The sequence below is a fragment of the Paroedura picta genome, chromosome 3 (assembly GCF_049243985.1).
Source record: "Paroedura picta isolate Pp20150507F chromosome 3, Ppicta_v3.0, whole genome shotgun sequence".
In the NCBI taxonomy this organism is placed as follows: Eukaryota; Metazoa; Chordata; class Lepidosauria; order Squamata; family Gekkonidae; genus Paroedura; species Paroedura picta.
Genome location: NC_135371.1, coordinates 68,662,620 through 68,686,247, shown reverse-complemented (window position 1 = coordinate 68,686,247; position 23,628 = coordinate 68,662,620). Strand labels below are relative to the sequence as shown.

General features: G+C 45.3%; 1 protein-coding gene across 8 annotated transcripts in view; it reads right to left on the bottom strand.

The window, feature by feature from the left end:
- The window catches only part of RNF44 (ring finger protein 44), a 123,985-nt gene that overhangs the window by 27,562 nt on the left and 72,795 nt on the right, over nt 1-23,628 (bottom strand). For 7 of the 8 annotated variants that reach the window (XR_013229151.1, XM_077326341.1, XM_077326342.1 and 4 more), the window contains 5 exons: nt 15,317-15,498; nt 13,687-13,915; nt 9,393-9,560; nt 8,707-8,880; nt 1,467-1,634 (listed from right to left, as the gene is read on the bottom strand). Coding sequence is in view for 7 of the 8 variants with exons in the window: in XM_077326341.1 (XP_077182456.1) it covers nt 1,467-1,634; nt 8,707-8,880; nt 9,393-9,560; nt 13,687-13,915; nt 15,317-15,423 (846 nt within the window). In the remaining variant the exon portion in view is untranslated. The remainder of the gene's footprint in view (nt 1-1,466; nt 1,635-8,706; nt 8,881-9,392; nt 9,561-13,686; nt 13,916-15,316; nt 15,499-23,628) is intronic. The other variant, XM_077326344.1, reaches the window with a different exon arrangement.

Below are 23,628 nucleotides of genomic sequence, written 5' to 3'. Positions count from 1 at the left end.
GAGAAGAGCCTAATGCTGGGAGCGATCGAGGGCAAAAGAAGAAGGGGACGACAGAGAATGAGGTGGCTAGATGGAGTCACTGAAGCAGTAGGTGCAAACTTAAATGGACTCCGGGGAATGGTAGAGGACAGGAAGGCCTGGAGGATCATTGTCCATGGGGTCGCGATGGGTCAGACACGACTTCGCACCTAACAACAACAACAACACATAATTTACTATGCAATTGTCACTGCCTTGTATAATTTATTTGATCTTGCTAGTCCTGACCTAAGCAAGGCACCACAGTATCATCCAAAGCTACTGGAAATCTTATTCAGCCTCCCCATATTTCAAGAAGATGAGTTGGTTCATATACACCACTTTTCACTACCAGAAGGAGTCTCAAAGCAGCTTACAACCGCCTCCCTTCGTCTCCCCACAACAAGCACCCTGTAAGATCGGAGAGGCTGAAAGAGCTCTGACAGAACTGATCTGTGAGAATACCACAATCAGAGCTGTGAGTGGCCCAAGGTCACCCAGCTGGCTGCATGAGGAGTGGGGAATCAAACCCAGCTCTCCAGATTAGAGGCTGCCACTCTTAACCACAATATCCAGCTGGCATTGCCTAATATAGTGTCACAGCTACAAGGACTACAACCTTTTAAAATGGAAAACAACCTTATTATTCTCAGGAAGCAGGCTATACCTACCCCCTCATTGTACATTCCCAACAGAAGGATTTTCATGAAGAAAGCCACAAATATGAAAAATTTTATAAGATTTCTTAGACTGGTGAGGCTAATTTTTAAATTATTTTATAAACCTTTATTGGCATAATAACATAACAGAACATGTATATAAAAGACAAAGTAATTCAGATTCCAGGTCACTTGCAGAAAATCTCGTGGAGGAATTTTGCAGTGCCTTCGATTACTTGAGGATTGTGATCCAGTAAAAAAAGAGAGTGCACTACTGACGAGGGACTGTGAATCTTGCTTGCCCACATGAGAGGATATATGTAGCGTTCTCTAAGATGGTTGTGTTGCACACAAAGGAGGAGAACGTGCTCCACTGACTCAAGCTGACCTGAGCGGGACCTGAGCAGAGTCTGTCAGCATATCGGATTTTAGCATATCGACTTCTAGTCACTGCCGTAGAAGGTTTAGCCTTGCTAGCATAAAAAATAGCTTCAGGGAAGATGATTTTAAATATGTACAGGATCCTTCTTGCTGGGGGATAGATATCAAAAAAGATGGGAGAGCATGGCCAGAGGACAAACCCGTATCAGGCCTAGCATGAGAGGGGATCAGTCCCTCCCCAGAGGTTGCTGGAGGAGAACCAGTGGATTCTGGAAACAGGTCCCACACACAATTTATTCATTTTGTCACATGCTGCATACAAGTGGTGAAGCAGAGAGCCTAACTCCCTCCCCTACCATCTGGGTTCACAGCTACAGACAGCTCTTAAGGTTCTTGCTGGACACTCACCATGCCAAAGGGCAATTCCTGATGCAGAGGGTCATGGGTGTGTGGCAGGTAATGCAGTGGCACAGAGGGAGACAGTGCAGGATTATGGTGGGAAGGAGAATATGAGAAGCCTCCAATTGAATGCTGTTCACCCCGGAGCTCCACCTCAGTTTCTATCCTTTGCAGGGGCTGTAGGAAAAGGAGGCAACAACACAGTACATATCAGCCAGCACCCAAACTATCCATAGGGTTGAGACAGTTTTGACAGCTCAGAAATGCAGCATGGGATAGAGAATATAACGAGGACCAGAAGAATATAATGAGGACCAGAAGATAACCCTGCCAGTGAGTCAGATGGGTTTCCAGCAGAGTTAGCTTGTAGGAAGACAATTTCCTCTGCTGCTTCTCCTGGTATTCTTTCTCTGAGCAGACGTGCAGTCAATACAGACATAGCCACATCTTAAAAAAAATCAGATCAGAGCTAAAGAGCAACCATGTGGGCAGGGTAAAGGGGGGGCGGTTGCTGCACACTTAAACTGTCGCTCAGAGGCTGAGTGGGGAGAGTCCTGCGGAATGATGAGCACCCTCACCCACCCTGCCGTCTCTGCCGCTGCATTGCTGCCATCACAGATAGTTCTGCACATGACTGGGATGAGGGGGGGGGGGGACAAGGTGGCCCAATCTGTGCCCTTTGTAGAAAAAGTCACAGTGCCCTGACTGGGATGGCCCAGGAGAGACCATTCTTGTCTGATCTCAGAAACTAAGCAAGGTCAGCCCTGGTCAGTACTTGGTGGAGACTGCCAAGGAAGTCAGTGGCAAACGGTCTCTGAATATCCCAACTCTGGAAAGCCCCACAGGATTGTCATAGGATTGCTGTGACTTGACAACACTTTGCCCTTGTTCAGCATGCGATGTCTGCCTATGCAACAGAGATCTTATAATAAGGGCTGCTGTCTATCTTTTACCAGCTACACTAGAGGACTGGAATGGGGATAAAGCAAAGAGCAGCATAAAGCATGTTGAAGCAATGCTAGATAGAAGGGGGTAGCACTCATTCTTTGCCTTTTTCAAAGCTTAAATATTTTTAGTGCACACGGTACTCAGAACTAAATCAATAAACAAGGCAGAAAACACAGAGAAAAGCTGATACCGAGCAACTTCTGAATACTAAATAATTGAATCTATTGCATCAGTTTCTCTGAAGAAAAGCTCTCTTCAATCAATCAGTTCCTGGTTTCTCTTCTTCAGCCCCTGGCTTTGCTCTCTTCAGTTCTCCTTCACACTACCCTTTGACTCTTCCACATTTGCCTGGCATTCCCTTACCTTTTAAGGATGGCTATTATATATGAAGTTGCCTTATACCAGGCCAGAGCATCCATCTACCAAAGTCAGTCTTGTCTACTCCAAGCAGCAGTGGGCTCTCCAGGGTATCAGGCTGAAGTCTTTTTTAATCACCTACTGCCTGATCCTTTTCACTTGAGATGCTGGGAGGTTGCACCTGGGATCTACAGCATGGGAAACAGATACTCTACCACTGAGCCATGACTGCTGCCTGTTATGCATCAGCCAACATAACAATTCTCTTTGACAGAAATAATGAGATGCAGCAAGATACAAGAGACTTTTCCACAAAGAGCTGCAGAGGTGTGTCACCTTTCACGATAACTTAATTCAAAGTAGGCTCCATGGAGACAGTACTGAAAAGTGGAGAACATATCAGCACTAGGGGTGTGAGCACACAAGTGTGAAGGATGGACAAAAACAGGCAGAAGCACCTGCTAGAACATGCTTCTCAAATCTCAAAAGACAAGCCTGACAAAGAGAGGCTCCACCGGATTAAGTATGGGGCAAACAAGGCCAGCTGCTTTGCCAGAGATTTCCACCTGCACACTCCTCCTCCGGAGTCTTCCACTAATTTCCTTCCTGGTATTTAAGACAAACAAAAAGCTTCCTCTACATGCTCTACTGAGGCATTACTGCCTACTTCTCATTTATTGCCACTTCCTTCCTCTTGAGAAGTTATTAACATCAGCAAATGCTTCCAAAGCACTTTAAGATATTCTAATTAGAAATGGTTTTGAAAAATAAATCTACTTTTGTAAAAAGCGTATTTTTTAATCCAATTAGATGGCTGCCAATAATAGTTGGGCTAGGTGTCTTCTTAATTTGTGATGTGCAGCACAAAATGAACAATTCTTTCTTAGAATCATTAAGTTAGAAAGGACCTCATGAGTCATCTAGTCCAACCGCCTGCACTGTGCAGGACTCTCACATCCCAATCGCTCATCCACTCTAACCTGCCACCCCCTTAAGCCATCACAGAATCAGCCTCTCCGTCAGATGGCTATCCAGCCTCTGTTTAAAAATTTCCAAAGATGGAGAATCCACCACCTCCTGAGGAAGCCTGTTCCACTGAGAAACCGCTCTAACTGTCAGGAACTTCTTCTGGATGTTTAGATGGAATTTCTTTTGAAGGAATTTCATCCCATTAGTCCTGGTCTGTCCCTCTGGGGCAAGAGAGAACAACTCTGCTCCCTCCTCTATATGGCACCCTTTTAAATACTTGAAGATGGTTATTAGATCCCCTCTCAGTCGTCTCCTCTCTAGGCTAAACAGACCAAGCTCCCCCAACCTTTCTTCATACGTCTCGGTCTCCAAACCCCTCATCATCTTTGTTGCCCTCCTCTGGACATGATCCAGTTGGTCTACATCCCTTTTCAACTGGGGTGCTCAAAACTGAACACAGTACTCCATGTGAGGCCGAACAAGAGCAGAGTACAGCGGTACCATCACCTCCCGTGATCTGGGCCCGATACTCTTGTTTGATAAAGCCCCAAATCCCATTTGCCTTTTTAGCCACTGAGTCACACTGCTGACTCATGTTCAATGTATGGTTTACTAAGACTCCTAGATCCTTTTCGCACATGCTACTGCCAAGTCTCCCCCATCCTATCTTGGTGTATTTGTTTTTTATTACCTAAATGCAGAACTTTACATTTGTCCCTATTGAACTTCATTCTATTCAGTTTAGCCCACTTCTCGAGCCTATCAAGATCATCCTGTATTCTGTCGCTGTCTTCGGTTGTGTTTGCTACGCCTCCCAGTTTAGTATCATCTGCAAATTTAATAAGTATCCCCTCTAATCTAATCCCCTCTAATCCCCCTCAAATTTAATAAGTATCCCCTCTGTTCCCTCATCCAAATCATTTATGAATATGTTGAACAACACAGGCCCCAGGACAGATCCTTGGGGTACTCCACTTGTCACTCTTTTCCAAGAAGATGCTGAACCATTAAAAAGTACCCTCTGGGTACGATTTGTCAACCGGTTATCCACCTGACATAATTAGAGAGCCAGTTTGGTGTAGTGGTTAGGAGTGCGGACTTGTAATCTCGCATGCCAGGTTCGATTCTGCGCTCCCCCACATGCTGCCAGCTGGGTGACCTTGGGCTTGCCACGGCACTGATAATACTGTTCTGACCGGGCAGTGATATCAGTGCTCTCTCAGCCTCACCCACCCCACAGGGTTGTCTGTTGTGGGGAGAGGAATGGGAAGGCGACTGTAAGCCGCTTTGAGCCTTCTTCGGGTAGGGAAAAGCGGCATATAAGAACCAACTCTTCTTCTTCTTCTTCTTAGTATGCATACCGCATTTTACCAAGTTGTCAATAAGAATATCATGTGGAAACTTATCAAAAGTTTTACTGAAATCCAGATAAACTATGTCCACAGCATTCCACTGATCCATCAAGGTTGTCACTTTCTCAAAAAAAGAGATAAGGTTGGTCTGACTTGACTTGTTCTTGCGAAACCCATGCTGAGTCTTAGAAATCACAACTCTCAGTTCCAACTGCTCCGGGACCGAGTGTTTGATTATTTGTTCCAAAATTTTGCCAGCTACATATGTCAAGCTGACAGGTCAATAATCACCTGGATCCTCCTTTTTCCCTTTCTTGAAGATGGGGACAACATTTGCCTGCCTCCAATCATCTGGCACCTCACCTGTTCTACAAGAAGTGTCAAAAAGAATGGACAGAGGTTCAGAGATGACATCTGCAAGTTTTTTTAGTGTCCTTGGATGCAGTTCATCTGACCCAGAAGACTTTGTTTCATTTAAAGAACCTAGGTGTTTGTGGACTGCTCCAGCAGTGATCCTAGGCCACCATTCCCGTTCCCCGTGTTGGGTTATGCGCTCCAGGGGCTGGTCCAATCCAGACATGCCCAGCTTTGCTGGCCATGTCCGGATTGGCCTGCTGGGGAGGAAGATCTGGCTGGACAGGGCCTGGACACCACCCGGACAGAGGCCGCCCAGATAGCCCTTTCACAGATATGAGGACTTATGGTAAGGATTTGTATATACTCATCCTTGGTAATAAGGCCTTCCTTCCATTTTCTAAATGACTCTTTTTTACTCCTCAAATCATCTGACAACTGCTTATGGAGCCACCTTGGATCTCTTAGGCTCCTCCCATCTTTTCTTCTCAAGTGAATTGTTTGTGATTGAGCCTTCAGTATTTCACTTTTAAGAAACTCCCAGCCCTCTTGGACTCTCATCTCTTTAAGTCTTTCTGACTACGGGACTCTACGCAACATACCTTTAAGTCTGTGAAAATCAGCTTTCCTGAAGTCCAGTCTATACGTACGACTACGTAAAGGTTTTCTCTTTCCCACAATTGAAAATTCCAAAAGCACATGGTCACTACTACCAAGTGTGCCTACTACTTCCACCTCATCTACCAGTTCTTCCCTACTGATGAGAATCAAGTCTAAAATAGCAGAGGCCCTGGTTCCCCTCTCTACTTTCTGGGAAATGAAGCTGTCGGCAAGACAAGTTAAGAATTTAACGGAGTTTGCATTTTTAGCAGAGTAAGTCTTCCAACAGATATCTGGGTAATCACCCATGACCACTTCCCCCCCCCCCTTTTTTTTTTAAATTGTGTAATTTGGTCTACCAGTATCTCATTCAAGTCCTCTGATTGGTTTGGTGGTCTATAGCAGACCCCCACAATAATACCACTCTCATTTCCTACTCCTTTTATATTTACCCAAATACACTCAACTGAACTTTCATTCTCGGGTACCTGTATTTCTTCACAAGTATAAAGATTCTTAACATATATTGCTACACCTCCCCCCTTCTTTTCTTGTCTGTCCCTTTTGAATAGATTGTACCCCTCAATTTTAGTATTCCAATTGTGAGTATTATCCCACCAAGTTTCTGTGATTCCTATTAGGTCATATCCCCCTTCCTCTATTATGACTACTAGTTCATCCTGCTTGTTTCCCATACTCTGTGCATTAGTGTAGAGACATCATAATCCATCCTTTGTGTGCCTCATGGTTTTGTTTTTTGAACTTCCTTGCAAGTTAGCATTTTCCTGCTTATGTGCCATCGCCTGTAGATTTGTGATCTCCTCATCTTCATGCTTGCCATCACACCAAGTTCTGAATTTACATTTTGCTCCCCCTTCATGTTTAGTTTAAAGCCCTCTTCAACAGGGGTGCAAGGGTTCTCCCCAAAATACTTTTTCCATCCCTTGTGATGTGCACATCGTCTCCTAATAATAGCCCCTCATACCAACATCGTTGACCATGACCCAGAAATCCAAATCTTTCCCGACGACACCATTGACGTAGCCAGTCATTTACTTGCATGATTTTTCTATCTCTTCCAGGGCCATGGCCACTTAAAGGAAGGACTGATGAAAACACAACCTGTGCTCCCAGGTCCTTTACCTTTTCCCCCAGAAAAAGATTTTAAAAACCTTTTCTGAATATGACTACATTCCACATTTTGCACTGTACCCAACACACTCAGAAGCCACCTGCTGCTAAGGAGATTCTTGCACAATGCTAACCACTCCTGACTACCACTCAGGTTTTGGTGTTTTGCAGGAAGTCCTTCATGCTCGGGGGAAGGGACTCCTGCTCCTAATGGGAAAAGAATTTATTCTGGCCTTGACTTGTGACCGAATGGCAAGAGGCCTCAAACTCTCATTGTCCTGAGGTCTTCCAGTTCAGCCATAGACTCCCTAGTTGTTTTCAGGCACCTTGGTTTCATCTACCTACCCCTAACATGGATATATTAATGGCCAGACTCGTGGAATGCTGTGTATGTGAGCAGGAATTAATTATGCATGGCAATTTGTATCCTGAAAGTTCTGAAGAAATAGTTTATTGGGCTCTTTAACATATTAATTCTCCATGGCCTCATGAAAATGTAATTCATAATAATAAATACTGTAAATAATTACAACACATGCACTGCCCAGGTCCACAATGAAGAGAACTACACGGTTGTAAGGAGCTCTGCAGCCCTCCCACTCTTCTATAGAAGACTGCTGATGTCATGTTGACCTTTGTCGCACTAGCTGAAGATAATGGCTTGGATCCTATGAATGAGTTCCAGGCACACTAGATGGTTCCTGATGCAGCATGTGCCTCCTTGTTCACTGAAAGGTTTGTTTGTCAAGCTCAATGGGTTTCAGTGGGCCCGTGAACAAAACAAACCTTTAACAGAAGAGAAGCACATTTGTAGTATTCAAGCCAACAGGCAGGATTTCTGCCAGAGAAGATGTCTTCTACATCAGTGGTCCCCAACCTTTTTATCACCGGGGACCACTCAACGCCGGGGACAACTCACCGGGGACCACTCAACGCCTTTTACTGAGGCCCGGTGGGGGGGGGGGTAGTTTACTCCTCTACTCCCAACCACTGCCCTAACTCTCTGATCGCTATGGTAATGTTTAAACATCCCTTCAAAATAAGATACAGACACGTGGCACAACAATGAAGTATGTTGTAAAGGGCTGGGGGGAAATGAGGTAAAGGGGGGGAGGTGTCCTTCGGGGCCCACCTCCAATTAGTCGAAGGACCACATGTGGTCCGCGGCCTACAGGTTGGGGATCGCTATTCTACATGAACCAACAGGTACGGAGCCAATGTACAGCGAAGTCACACTAGATCTGCCTGGTGACGTACCCAACCCATGGTTGGCTTTGTGTCTAGCCTTGATTGCACAGGTAACAGAGCATGTAATGTAGGGGATATTAAAAATGGGATCCTTATAACATGACCTTCTTTATGACCACTGGAATCCTCACCTATACATAACCATGGTTTGACAGTTTTATCAGAACTACTTTCAAACTGATCTCTGCAACAACAAAACACCTTCTTTGACAGCTGAGACCAAATAGCTGGAGGATTCTGTTTCGCACGGGGTGTACCAAAGTGAGCATCCAGTCAACCCAGAGACTTACCATGCGAGGATGCTGGGGCTGAAGCGGGACAAACTGGCTGAGGGGAGCCATATGTGGAGTTTGGTGTGGTGGCACAGGCGGCGGAGGGTGCAAAATGTAATGATCGCTGGAGATAAGTGGTGGGAAAGTTTGGTAGGAGACGGGGAGCTGCTGCATGGCACAGGCCTGGATCAGCTAGAAAAGACAAACCAGAGAAGGGAGTCTTTGTCAGAAGGTAATGAGGCACACACTTAGGATCAGGCCATACCCACCTCAAGAGCAGCTGAGGTCAGTCTGGCCGAAAAGGAAGAAAGAACCCCACTGACAGCAGTTTATTCCAGCAAATGTGGAATGTAGCTTGCTTCATTTAATGACTTCATTTATGCCCCAATTTCCCCTGCAGTGAGGATCCAAAGAAGCTTACATCATTCCTCCTGTCTCCATTTTATCTTCACAACAATCCTGTGAGGTAAGTTAGGCTGAGAGAAAGTGACTGGTCCCAAGACACCCAGCAAGATTCTGTGGCTGAGTGATGATTCAAACCTGGGTCTCCCAGATCCTAGTCAGATACTCTAACCACTACACTGGACCACAGTGTCTTTTCTGGGATTGTGCAGTGATAACATGCCAGATCAGAGATGGGACCTTTAATTTCTGTAACCCTCTCCCTTCATAAACCTTGACTGTACCCATGCCACCGGACTCACGGGGGGTGGGAGGCAGCAGAGTGGGTAGTGCTGTCCACTGAACATCACCGAGCATGCTGGGAGCTGCTGTGCACTACAACCTGGGATGTGCTGGCCAGTGTGAATGGGGAAGCCTTGTGTTGTTACTGTGGTCACCGTATAGGACAGAGGGACGGCTCCCTGATGCACCTGGAGGAAAGAGAAATGCACAGCAGAGTCAAAGCTGCATCTCCTTGCATCAGAACATCCAAGCTACTGAAACCCCTCTTCTAGCCTGAGTTCACAGCTAAGAGTGCCTGCTGGGATATAAAACAAGCAGCGCTACAAAAGGAAGTACCAAGTTTCGGGACTGCATCCCTGCTACCCAAGAATCTCAAAGCTTTGAAATGTGAGATACCCTGGTATTCAGCTTGAAATCTTAGGCCTGCAATACACATGCTCTAGTGTGAATCAATTTTGTGACCTGCAAGCAGCAAACCTGGGGGTGCCTGCTGTTGTCTCGACAGTTTGGAGGAGAAGGGGAAGAGCATCCATCTGGTCCTCCCACCAGCTTGTTGCTATCTGCTGTACTTGGTCAGTGAGGAGAGGCCAAGCTGAAGAGACTGTGAGTGCTGAAAGGATCCTGAGGGGTCCAATTTATGACTCTGGCTGCACCTGGAGAAGCCTGCATACTGACTCAGCTCTGCTAGCAGTCAGCCCCTTTCTGGCTCAGCTGACCTTCATAATGCAGCCCTCCAGTCCAGGGTGGCACTTTGGTGACTGGTGGAAGCTTATGTGTGATCCTTTGCAAGTAGTGGTTGTGGAGGTCTGGAGGAGAGAATCTTCACGTGGCTGCCTTCCAGAAAGTGTGCTGGATCAAAGTAGTGCAGGGATGGGAAGACAGAGCTATAGGAGGAGTGTTGATGTTAGAAAACATGCAGGGAGATATAATAGCACTCGTTGCACCTCTAATCTCCATCCTATCCCTCAAAATATGGGTGGGAATGCTCTATTAAGTGGCTCCACTTTGACGTTGGTGATGTGCAATGCCGGATCTGTGAAAAGTAAAGTCGCAACAGCATCTGAGGAACAGGTTGACCCAGCTTGCTTGACTGAAACCTGGCTGAAAGACTCTGATATGGTCACTTTGACAGAGCTTACGCTGGGTGGGTATAAAGTCCTTCATCAACCTTGAATGGTAGGGCAGGGGTGGAATTTCTTTTCTGTGAATATTTCTTCATCACTAGGTACCTGGTGCAGATAGAGGCCAGCTTTGATTGCATGTACCTTGTGTTGGGCACCAGGGAGAGATCAGGGATTCTGCCGGTGTATCGTGCACCAAGCTTCCCAGTAGGATCTCTGGCTGAGCTGATAGAGGTGATATGAAGACATGAAGTGGAGAACATGAAGGGTTTGTCATCCTTGGAGACTTCAACATACATGCCTAGGCTGCATTGACAGTCAGCTCAGAACTTCATGGCTGCCATGACAACCATTGGTCTGTCTCAATGAGCCCAATGTGGGTCACACGCTGGATCTTATTTTCTGCACCAAGGGGCTTGAGTTTCAGTTCTTGCAGTGGTCAGATCACTATCTTCTGAAGGCACAGCTGAGCTTGTTTCCTCCTATCTGCAGGGGTGGTAGATCGATTCAGAGCCTAGCAGACCTGCTGGTTTCCAGACAGCTCTAGGTGATTTTGAGAACCTCCCAGGTCCCTGTGTTGAGGCCCTTGTGGCTGCATGAAATGATAGGCTGATTGGAGTATAAACAATTGCTCTTGGGCATTCTCTTCCATGCTCTGTGAGGTTCCCAGCTCCTTGGGGGTTACCAGGAGGCTGAGCAACACAAAGCAGTGACAATGGCAAAAGACTTAGGTTGAATCAGACAAGCCCATTTGCAGGCCAATGAGGTGGCAGTGGAGTCAGCAAGGCGGCTTTCTTCTATACCTCCACTGCATCTTCAGTCTTGTCCAGCTCAGTTATTCAAGGTGATACATGATTTGATAACACCCAAGTCCGACCCTGCTTGCAATTAAAATTCGGCCCCAGGCTATGGTGTTTTTGCAAGATTCTTGCAAGTCCATTCTGACTTGGAGGCCAAGATAAGGGCGGACTGGATATCTGAGAGGTCAGAAGCACCTGCTTGTCCTTTTGTTATAGACAGTTTCAGAGTGAACCTGCGTAGTGATTCAGTCAAGGCTCTTGGAAGTGTGAATGCCATCATAATTCCAATAACTTTTCTCAGCAAACTTTTTAAAGCCATTAATGAAAAGCATCAACTCCTCCCTAATTGAGGGGGCTCTCCCTAAGCCTTAGATGGAGGATGTTATTATACATCTTCTCAAGAAATGTTTTTTGGCTAAGGATGAGGTGGCCAATTACAGGCTGATCTGCACTTTATCTTTTCTAGGGAAGGTGACAGAGCATATGGTGGCAGAGCAGCTCCTGAATGATACATCTGCCCCTGACCCATTTCAATTTGACTTCCAGCCTGAGTTTGGTTCTAAGATGGCTTAAGTTTGGTACTAAGATGGCTTTAGTTGCAGTTCCTTTAAAGTTGGACAGGGGACAGTCTTCCCTGTTGATACTGTTGGACCTTTCAGTGTCCTTTGATACGGTTAACGACTCCAGTTGTCCTGACTTGGATAGCCTAGGCAACTTTGATCTCATCAGATCTCAGAAGCTAAGCAAGGTTGACCCTGGCTGTGATTTGGATGGGAGATCTCCAAGGAACACGAGGCAGGCTCATGACACAGAGGCAGGCCCTGGCAAACCATCTCCGAACATCTCTTGTCTGACTACCAGACAATCCTAGGATCTCCTAGCTACACTGCACACTCCATATGAGAAATAATAATTAATAACTACTCCATACTTATCCACCAGTCTGAATATGCAGTAGTGGTTTTGCTCCTTTCTGACTGACAAGGACACAGAGGGTTCTCACTGGAGTTACAGAATCAACAGGATGGAATTTACCTTGTGGGGTGCCACAGAGTTCTATTCTCTCACTCATGCTGTTTCAGCCCTGCTGTTATCTATAAAGAGGCTAATGAGTGAGATTGTCTGGAGCTTTGAGATTGAGTATCACCAATATGAGACCCAGCTCTACATGTCATTATCCAAGCCTCCAGATGCATCCATCTTGGTTCTGAACAGGTGCTTTGAGGCTGTGGTCAGGTGATTAAGGCAGAACAAATTGAACCTGAATCCAGAGCTAAAGTTGATGGGAAAGGACTGAATCCACTTGGCCCAGATGGAATAATGTTGGCTTCTCCAGAGCAGATTAAGAGCATGGGGATGCTCATGGACTTTACCTTCCTGTTTGAAAAGCAAACTGGTCTTCTATTGGCTGCATCTAATTCACCATAATTCACCAACCTTCTCATCACCTAGACTCAGTTGATCTGGCCACACTGATCCATGCTTCTGTAACCTCACAATTGGATTTCTGCAATGGACTCTACATGGGGCTGCCCTTCAAGACAACCAATGTCAAATGTGATCCATTTTGAAAAAGCTATTGGCTATCAGTTTCCAAGTTCAATTCAAGATGCTGCTTATGACTTTTAAAGCCCTTCTTGATCTAGGGCCCACATATCTGAAGTGCCATCCTCCCCTGTATGCCCCAGTGTGTCAACTATAGTCATCAGGCAGCTGTCCATTGGCTATTCTACTACTTAGGGAGGTCCATCTGGCATCAACCAGAGTCCCAGCCATTTCCACTGTGGCCCCAGGCTCCCTGAAGAGGTGGGGGGCCCTACTTGAAGATCTTCAGAAGGAGGTTTGAACATCTGGCATCTTTTAAGTGGGAAAGAGAGAAGAGATTTGGGGCTTATTATTTTATCTTGGGTTTAGCTGGGGATACCTTATTATTGTAATCTGCCTTGTACCAAGAAGAAAGGCAGGGTATAAATTTTAGTTTATAAACAGCTACCTGCACATCTCATCTGCATATCCCAAAGAAAGGGATTCACTCATACCAGTTTTAATTTGTCCCTAGGTGGACTCAGACCACCACCCTCCAGGTAACACATTATTGCGCTCACATATCACTATCTGAATGTGCTACACAGAGAAGAAATTACAAGGGGGATTCACTTCATTACTGTACAGGCAATACCGAGCATGTCCAACATTATTATTATTGCTCTTCTTCAATAGAGAAAATGGGGGGGGGGGGGGCTTGTCCTGGCCAAGGATACTAAATCAATATGATTCAAGTTCCAGGCAAGCCCTCATCTGTATTTTTAAACAGAAAGGGCAAGATTTCAGCCCCTGAAATTCTTATTAAAAGTAAATCCCCACCCCATCCTAGACACACATGGAGAACCCACCTGCTCGTGGAGATCCACCATGAATGGATGCTGGTGGGGTGGATGCGCAGCTGGGTGAAGCATTCGTGGTGGCGTATTGGCCAGAACGTACACCGGGTGCTCATCTACGGGAACGTGTGGCTGTGGCTGCTGCTGCTGGAAAAAAGCCGGGTGCAAGTAGTTCTCATCCTGGGCTAGCAGGGTTTGCAGAGGTTGCTCACGTCGGCCCCAGTGGTGCCGGGAAGGAGGGCTGTGGAGCCAGTTGGGGGAGAGAAATATAGAGGGGATGACCCCAGGGGCCAGCCGATTATCTGTGCCAAGCTCTCAGCTACACTACAGCCACTTTTATGGCAGGGGAGCAGCACAACACAAGGGGATCAACTGTTGATAACACACAACTGGAATCTGGCCACAATACTGTATATGCATGCCACACGGAACAAGTTGTCATTGCTGGCATAATTCTTGTTTGATGTAGCATGAAGCTATTGTGCCTAATATCTGGAAGGAAGTCAGACTAAGAATTCTGCCAAGCTCATTGCATGCCTAAGATACAAGCTTCAGAAATCATATTGGATGCTGGTAGATTCCTAGTGTTGCCTGGCTCAGGTCTTAGGGGGCAAATTAAGGAAGCCGGGGGTCAACAACAATGGGCTTGTGTTATGGATGGCTTTCAACCCAACATCGTCCCTTTCAGTCTGTTGTTTTTTGATGCTGGTGACAGCACACTGAACTCCTGAGTAAGGGCAAAATTTAAATGGGCTCCTTGGTCAATACCTGGTTAATTATGGGTGACCCCAAACCTTTCCTACAGATACCTGAAGAAATTACTCAATGCAAGAGATGCACAGGTTGGGGTCCAGCACAAATTTCTGCAAACAGAAGAAAGATAAATTTTCACTAATTCCCACTCCTACTGCAGGCCTCCAGTTTCTCCGTTATGTTGCTCCTGGAATCTTGTCAGTCCCTAGAATCTTGTCAGTGAAATTTCCAGTGGATTCAAGCTCATATTTATCCCTTCCCTCTTTCATGGCCAAGAGAGCCCTCCACTAGTGAGCACAAAAGAACTGGAGTGAGTGAGTGAGTCCTTGCTTAATTCCTGCCTCCCTCTTTATTGGCTATAGCCTTAAGCCTAAACCATATTCATGTGGGTACCATCTTTGTTTTTGCTACTACACATAGAGCTTTCTAGACACTGGAAAAACTAGCCCACATTATATCACCTTCACTATCACCAGTCAATTTACAAAAACAGTTATCTAGCAACAACAAGTGTGTTAAGTGATCATGAATGGCTGCAGCAGTGAATATTGCAGGTATCAGGAACTCCTGGAATCCCCAGTGTTTGCCTCAAGAAACCATGTACAGTTGGGTAAAGAGCTGGTTGGGCCTAATAATGAGTAACCCCAACCCCATTCAAGCTGGCACACTTCTGCAATGAGCTCCCCTGGAGCAAATGGATGTATTCATAGGACCAGTAACAGAATTCGAGAGAGGCATTTTAATGATGCTTTATCAGCTTTTAACTAAATGTGTTTTTCCTTTTACTGTTATTTCAACTATTGTTTTAACTATAATGTTGTTAACTGCCCCGAGCCAGCTTGCCGGGGGGGCCGCATAGAATAAAAATAAATTTTACAATGTGCTGTACCTTCTCCTGAGGTGTGCTGGGCTACCACAAGTTCCCCCTGAGAATCGTCGCTGGTCAAAGGGGGCAGAAGGAGGGCGCCTATTCACTGCCAGATCCCATGGTCGCATTGGGGATGTTGTCAAGGTTAAGGAAGATGCTAGACCTCAGGCTTCAAACTCAATGGCACACCAGTTCTTTGAAACCTGTCAGAAGTGATGAGAGAGAGCCAATGAATCAGAGTCTTCAAGCAAAAACAGTGACATATTTATTTATATGCCACCCTCCCCTAAGGCTCAGGGCGGTTCACATGAAACATAGGAACAGGAACAATACAGAGAAAGTCGGTAACGATAGAACTATAATAAACAGCGTCCTTCCAAAAACAGGCAAAGTATATCAGAAAACTAGAATACAAGGAGCTTCAATCATGACAACTGCCTCCATACCAGTCAGATTTAACATACAGGCAGCCCACAATATAGCAGCAATGATGAAAGAAGCACTCCACAGACTCTGCACCTTCTCCCACTGTGCACATAAAACCTTCTTCTCATACATATTTCTCCAACAGCTCTGACTTTTTGTTTTTCTCATTCTTCAGGCCTTGGTCCCTATCCATTACTCACCTCCATGATGCATATCACCCTCATAATTACTCCTCTTCCAAAAGAGAATGATTTGTAGCTCACTATGCCACAGTTCTACAAATGTATGGCAGCTGGAGTTTAGGGGTGCTTCTGTGCACAGCCTACTGTTGCCACCTCACTGCCTGTTTAAATAGCTGGAAGTGTTCTCAGTATCCATCACTCACAGTAAGGCTGAGACAGAAGGTGGAGGAGAAGGCAAGACAGAGGTGAGAGCAAGGGCACAGACAACCTGCATATTGAAATACTGTGCCGGAGACTCACCCCTAGGGATAAGCTCCTCCATTATGATTCTGTACTTTCCTGCTCCACCTCACCAACAGCTCCAAGTTCATCAGCATTAGACACACAAGGGCACATTCTGTTAAGCACACACAGCTGGCAAATGACCCAAACAGATCAAGTAGATGACTCCCCTCTGTTCAGAGTGCAATGCTCCTGTTCCCAGTGGGTTTCATGAGAAGACACTGCAATTAACACTGCTGTAGTGTTCAGCCAAAGAATCCAGGCCACTGAAAGGCTGAGCAAGGCAAGGCCAAGTTGCCATAGCATTTGTGCAGCTACTTCTGCCTGCCAGGATGTTCTGAGCAGGGATATTGCTTTTACTGTTGGCTCAGTAGCTCCAAGTCTCTTTTGAGAAAAGGTGAATAATTGTTCCCTGAGGCATGACTGAGACCTGCTGCAATTCCATTGACCATTCCACAAGCAGTCTATGGATGTTGCTCATACCACAGGGAACCCATCCCATCCTTCTGTAACCCCCAATTTCTTTGAGGAGAGCAGCAAAAAAAATCACTGCACATGATGAAGAACACAGTAGACCAAGGAATCAGAATTTCATCGATAGGATCATGATTCAGGTATAGCAGTCAAGAAGAATAAGAGCTGTTTGCCTTTGATAATATTCTCCAGTAGAAAACAGAGTTGCTTACCGGTTCCGGTAACTGTTGTTCATTGACGTCTTGTGTGCAGGCACACATTGGGGGACTGCGCACGCGCAGGCCTGCCACTCGGAACTTCCCTAGCTAAAAGTCTCCAAAGAGGGCGCTCCGCGCCGCTACCACGCATGCGCCGGGTTTCCCGCGCACCGATCACGAGGACACGGGGCGGAGCGCCCACCCTCCTCAGTTCTCTGCCGCCGCTCTTCGGAACGAATCCGATAAACTCGAAGACTCAGCGGGGCAGGCGGGAGGGAATGTGTGCCTGCACACAAGAGGACTACTATTAGGACTACTAGTTCCTCCTGCTTATTTCCCATACTCTGTGCATTAGTGTAGGGACATCGTAATCCATTTGTGATGGTCCATGTGGGAACGAATGACGTGTCCCTGAATACCATCGCTCCTATTAAAAAAGACTATCAAGATCTGGGGAGGAAGCTCAAGCAAATGGGGCACAAGTGGTATTCTCTTCAATCTTGCCTGTCGAGGGAAGAGGAATGCGTCGGGAGAGGAAGATAATGGAGGTGAATCACTGGCTGCGTAGTTGGTGCTGGCAGGAGAGATTTGGTTTCTGGGACCATGGGATAGGCTTTCTTGAGGAAGGCCTACTAGCACCTGATGGACTGCACTTCTCGAAACTGGGGAAGAATGTGTTTGGCAGGAACCTGGGGAGATTCATCAGGAGAGCTTTAAACTAAAGCCACTAGGGGAAGGAGACGATCAACATAGGGAGTGTATGGAAGGAAAACGATCGAAGGCAGCCCAACCGGCAAGGCCAGCTCATAGGGAACCAAAAGTAAAAGGATTCAGATGTTTTTATACTAACGCCCGAAGCATGGGGAATAAAAAGGAAGAGCTGGAACTTCTCATGCTGATGGAAAGGTATGATCTAGTAGGCATCACAGAAACTTGGTGGAATGATTCTCATGACTGGAATGTAATGGTGGATGGATATGAACAGAAAAAAACAGAATAGATCGAAGAGGTGGAGGAGTGGCACAGTATGTGAGGAAAGGGCTTACCTGTCAGGAAATTCTAGTGAAGGAGAGCATATCTACAGTGGAAAACATCTGGGTGAAAATAAGCGAGGGGAAAACAAACAGTGTGGTGGTTGGTGTCTGCTACCGACTGCCTGACCAACGAGAGGATGTGGATGCTGCACTTTGTGAACAGCTTGAGAAAATATCCAAGCGGCAGGACCTTGTCATCATGGGTGACTTCAATTTCCCAGATGTATGCTGGGAAACAAACTCTGCGAAGCGTCCTCAGTCATGCAACTTTCTGACCTGCCTGGCTGACAATTTCATCTATGAACCCACAAGAGGTTCAGCCATACTGGACTTAATACTGACCAACAGGCAAGAGTTGGTGGATGAGGTGAAGGAGGTGGGGACCCTAGGGGGAAGTGACCATGTCCTCACAGAATTCCTTTTGAGATGGGGAGCCAAGGAAGCTTGTAGCCAGACGCGGATGTTGGATTTTCGTAGGGCAAACTTTAATAAACTCAGAGACATGATGAGTGTCATACCATGGACGACAATGCTGGAAGGGAAGGGAGCATGTGAAGGTTGGGCACTACTCAAACAAGAGTTATTGCATGCTCAATCAATGACTATCCCAGAAAGACGAAAACACTGCAGGAGCTCTAAGAAGCCTATTTGGATGAACAGAGAACTTCAAGAGGAACTAAGAAAGAAAAGGAAAATATCCAGGAAATGGAGGGCAGAGCTCTAAAGAAGAGTACCTACAGGTTACTAGGCACTGTAGATCAATCATCAGGAAGGCCAAAGCTGAGAGTGAGCTAAGATTAGCCAGGGAAGCCCATTGTAACCAGAAAAGATTTTTCAGTTATGTGAGGAGCAAACGTAAAGTAAAGGAGGCAATAGGCCCACTGTTGGGTGCGGATGGACAAACTCTAACGGAAGATGCAGAGAAAGCAGAAAGGCTTAGTGCCTATTTTACATCTGTTTTTCCCCACAGGTCAAAGTGTTTAGGCACATCTAGAGATGGCCGTAGCCAAAGGATAGTGTCTGGGTGGCAGGTTAACATGGATAGAGAGGTTGTCGAGAGGCATTTAGCTGCACTGGATGAGTTCAAATCCCCTGGTCCGGATGAAATGCACCCGAGAGTACTCAAAGAACTTTCCAGAGAACTTGCACAGTCCTTGTCCATCATCTTCGGAACCTCTTTAAGGACTGGAGATGTCCCAGAGGACTGGAAGAGAGCAAACGTTATTCCGATCTTCAAAAAAGGGAGGAAGGATGACCCGGGAAACTACAGACCAATGTGTCTGACCTCTGTTGTGGGGAAGATAATGGAGCAGATATTAAAGGGAGTGATCTGCAAACATCTGGAGGACAACTTGGTGATCCAAGAAAGTCAGCATGGATTTGTCTCCAACAGGTCCTGCCAGACCAACCTGGTTTCCTTTTTTGACCAAGTAACAGGTTTGCTGGATTGGGGAAATTCGGTTGATGTCATTTACTTGGATTTTAGTAAAGCTTTTGACAAGGTTCCCCATGATGATCTGATGGATAAGTTGAAGGACTGCAATCTGGATTTTCAGATAGTTAGCTGGATAGGGAATTGGTTAGAGAACCGCACTCAAAGAGTTGTTGTCAATGGTGTTTCATCAGACTGAAGGGAGGTGAGTAGCGGGGTACCTCAGGGCTCAGGGCTCGGTCTGGTACTTTTTAACATATTTATTAATGATCTAGATGAGGGGGTGGAAGGACTACTCATCAAGTTTGCAGATAACACCAAATTGGGAGGACTGGCAAATACTCCGGAAGATAGAGACAGAGATCTGAACACAATGGAAAAATGGGCAAATGAGAACAAGATGCAATTTAATAAAGATAAGTGTAAAGTTTTACATCTGGGTCAGAAAAATGAAAAGTATGCCTACTGGATGGGGGATACGCTTCTAGGTAACACTGTGTGTGAACAAGACCTTGGGGTACTTGTGGATTGTAGGCTAAACATGAGCAGGCAGTGTGATGCAGCGGTAAAAAAGGCAAATGCCATTTTGGGCTGTATCAACAGGGGCATCACATCAAAATCACAAGATGTCATAGTCCCATTGTATACAGCACTGGTCAGACCACACCTGGAGTACTGTGTGCTGTTCTGGAGGCCTCACTTCAAGAAGGACATCGATAAAATTGAAAGGGTACAGAGGAGAGCGACGAAGATGATCTGGGGCCAAGGGACCAAGCCCTATGAAGATAGGTTGAGGGACTTGGGAATGTTCAGCCTGGAGAAAAGGAGGTTGAGAGGGGATGTGATAGCCCTCTTTAAGTATTTGAAAGGTTGTCATTTGGAGGAGGGCAGGATGCTGTTCCCATTGGCTGCAGAGGAGAGGACACACAGTAATGGGTTTAAACTTCAAGTACAACGATTTAGGCTAGATATCAGGAAAACGTTTTTCACAGTCAGAGTAGTTCAGCAGTGGAATAGGCTGCCTAAGGAGGTGGTGAGCTCCCCCTCACTGGAAGTCTTCAAGCAAAGGTTGGATACACACTTTTCTTGGATGCTTTAGGATGCTCTGGGCTGATCCTCCGTTGAGAAGGGGGTTGGACTAGATGGCCTGTATGGCCCCTTCCAACTCTATGATTCTATGATTCTGATTCTAATTAAGGTAAGCTGAGTGTACCCAAATACATGTTTTAAAACAATATGTTTCCTTTAAAAGACATCCTGTTAAAACAGTTTCTGTTGCCTCCACCTCACTTGGCAGCCATTTTGTGATTGTACCCACCAACCTGAGTTAGAATTCCAAATGTGCTTGCAAGCTCAGAGAGGTTGGGGACACCTGAACTAGATAGAGGCTGTACCTTTGGTAGCTGTCTTCATCCCCTCTCAACACATAGTGAATCAAAGTTGACTGCCATACTGACATATCAAGTCTATCCCCAGGAAAGATACTTAAGACTATAACAGTTTGGAAATGATGGAGAACCACTCTCACACAAAACTACAGTGCTAGCCAAAGTAGATGATGATGTCCAGTTGGGCTTGAACTCTGTGGATGTGGCAAATGTTGGAATACTAGACCATTCCCCAACACTATATATGAACCTGTCATATGCAGCAACAAGACAAGCCACCCTGCTGATATCAGAATAACTCTGGTTGGATTCACTTCTATAGCACCCCAAATTCATCTTACTGTAGCAGCTGGTCTGTTCCCATCTCTTGGACCTGAGATAGAGGACAAAGAGTCTTGGCTTCCCCACACAACAAACAAATGCCAGATCTCAGATTAGTACACCTCTCCCTCAACTGAATAAAATCATAGCTTCAGAGAATCAACTATTCATATTCAATCAACATGGAATAAATAAAAGGTGCTGTCAACACCTTTAATCTTCTGCTGTTGCCTGATCAATTTAATTACTGCAACCTTATTACCTCCTTAACATGTATCAAGAGAACCCAAGCCAGTTTCTGTGACTACTGTGTTAATGATGGGAGCAATAAATAAATATATTGAATATTATATATAACATACCGGCATTAGAGAAAGTAAACATACCAACATTTTTTTCGAGAAAGTTACTACCTTGCTGGATCAGGGGAATGCCGTGGACATAGAATCATAGAATCATAGAGTTGGAAGGGGCCATACAGGCCATCTAGTCCAACCCCCTGCTCAACACAGGATTAGCCCAAAGCATCCTAAAGCATCCAAGAAAAGTGTGTATACAACCTTTGCTTGAAGACTGCCAGTGACAGTCTTTATCTGGATTTCAGTAAAGCTTTTGATAAGGTTCCACATGATATTCTTGTTGACAAGTTGGTAAAATGTGGTATGGATCCTAATTCTGTCAGAAGGATCAATAACTGGTTGACAAATCGTACCCAGAAAAGAGTGACAAGTGGAGTACCCCAAGGATCTGTCCTGGGGCCTGTGTTGTTCAACATATTTATAAATGATTTGGATGAGGAATTAGAGGGGATACTTATTAAATTTGCAGATGATAAACTGGAAGGGGTAGCAAATACAACTGAAGACAGCGACAGAATACAGGATGATCTTGATAGGCTTGAGAAGTGGGCTAAACTGAATAAAATGAAGTTCAATAGGGACAAATGTAAAGTATTGCATTTAGGTAGGAAAAACAAATACAGCAATATAAGATGGGGGAGACTTGTCTTGGTAGTAGCATGTGCGAAAACATGCTAACATGTACTAATATCCATTGAACATGAGTCAGCAGTGTGACTTAGTGGCTAAAAAGGCAAATGGGATTATGGGCTGTATCAAACGGAGTATCGTGTCCAGATCACGGGAGGTGATGGTACCGCTTTACTCCGCTCTGGTTTGGCCTCACTTGGAGAACTGTGTTCAGTTTTGGGCACTCCAATTGAAGAGGGATGTTGACAAACTAGAATGTGTCCAGAGGAGGACAACAAAGATGGTGAGGGTTTGAAGACCAACACGTATGAAGAAAGGTTGGGGGAGCTTGGTCTGTTTAGCCTAGAGAGGAGACGACTGAGAGGGGATCTGATAACCATCTTCAAGTATTTAAAAGGGTGCCATATGGAGGATGGAGCAGAATTGTTTTCTCTTGCCCCAGAGGGACAGACCAGCACCAATGGGATGAAATTAATTCAACAGAAGTTCCTGACAGTTAGAGCGGTTTCTCAGTGGAACAGGCTTCCTTGGGAAGTGGTAAGTTCTCCATCTTTGGAAATTTTTAAACAGAGGCTGGATAGCTATCTGACGGAGAGGCTGATTCTGTGAAGGGAAAGGGGTGGCAGGTTACAGTAGATGAGCGATTGGGAAAGGAGTGTCCTGCATAGTGCAGCGGGTTGGACTAGATGACCCATGTGACCCCTTCCAACTCTATGATTCTATGATTCTAACCATGTATTATACTGGGATAAGGTGGCCATCTTTTACCTCAGCTCCCTACTATTCTTCATTATTTGTGTACAAAAACACAATTTTAAAAATGCAGAGTCTCTCAAGTACTCCAACTGTGTCTGGAGATTTTTGTGTGTCTATCTACATCAATCCTCAACATATTCTTGACAGACCACCACTCATCCTTCTCTTTGCCAGCTAATACTGCTCCATTATATTGCAGAATAAGAGAGACATGAGAGTAAGCCTTGTTAAACAATACAACACAAACAACTTGTTAGACATTTTTATGATTTTATTATACAAATAAAACATCATGTTGCACCACGACTGGCAGCACACTGAAGGATCTCAAAGTGTTTGTTTTTAGAACGGTGGTTTGAACACAACCCAGCGTGGCAAAGATTGGCCAAAAACACTACTGACGCAAAAAACAACCCCAAGAAGAATGATCTAGAACACACTCACTCCTCAGTGGGATGTGGCCTAAGACCAAAATCACACATCACTACAGTGGACAAACATCCTCAAATACAAGTCAGCTATATGTGACTAATTGTAAAATCCTATGCAAAGTTGCTCCAGTCTAAACTCATTGATTTCAATTGGACTGCAGTAATTCTGCACAGCATGACAATTTTTTTTATCCATTTTTTTCTTTGTTCAATAACCTTACTTAAGTTTATACCGATCAATTGTTTTCACGGTAAATCTCAGTCAACTAACCATAGGTTTTCACTGAGCCTCCGGGGAGGGCGGTATATAAATATGATAAATAAGTATGATAAATATGATAAATAAATTGATCAATTAAATCTGCTTAAGAATAAAGCAAAGATTCTGTCTAAGGACAACAAAAGCATTCCTTCTTGGGGG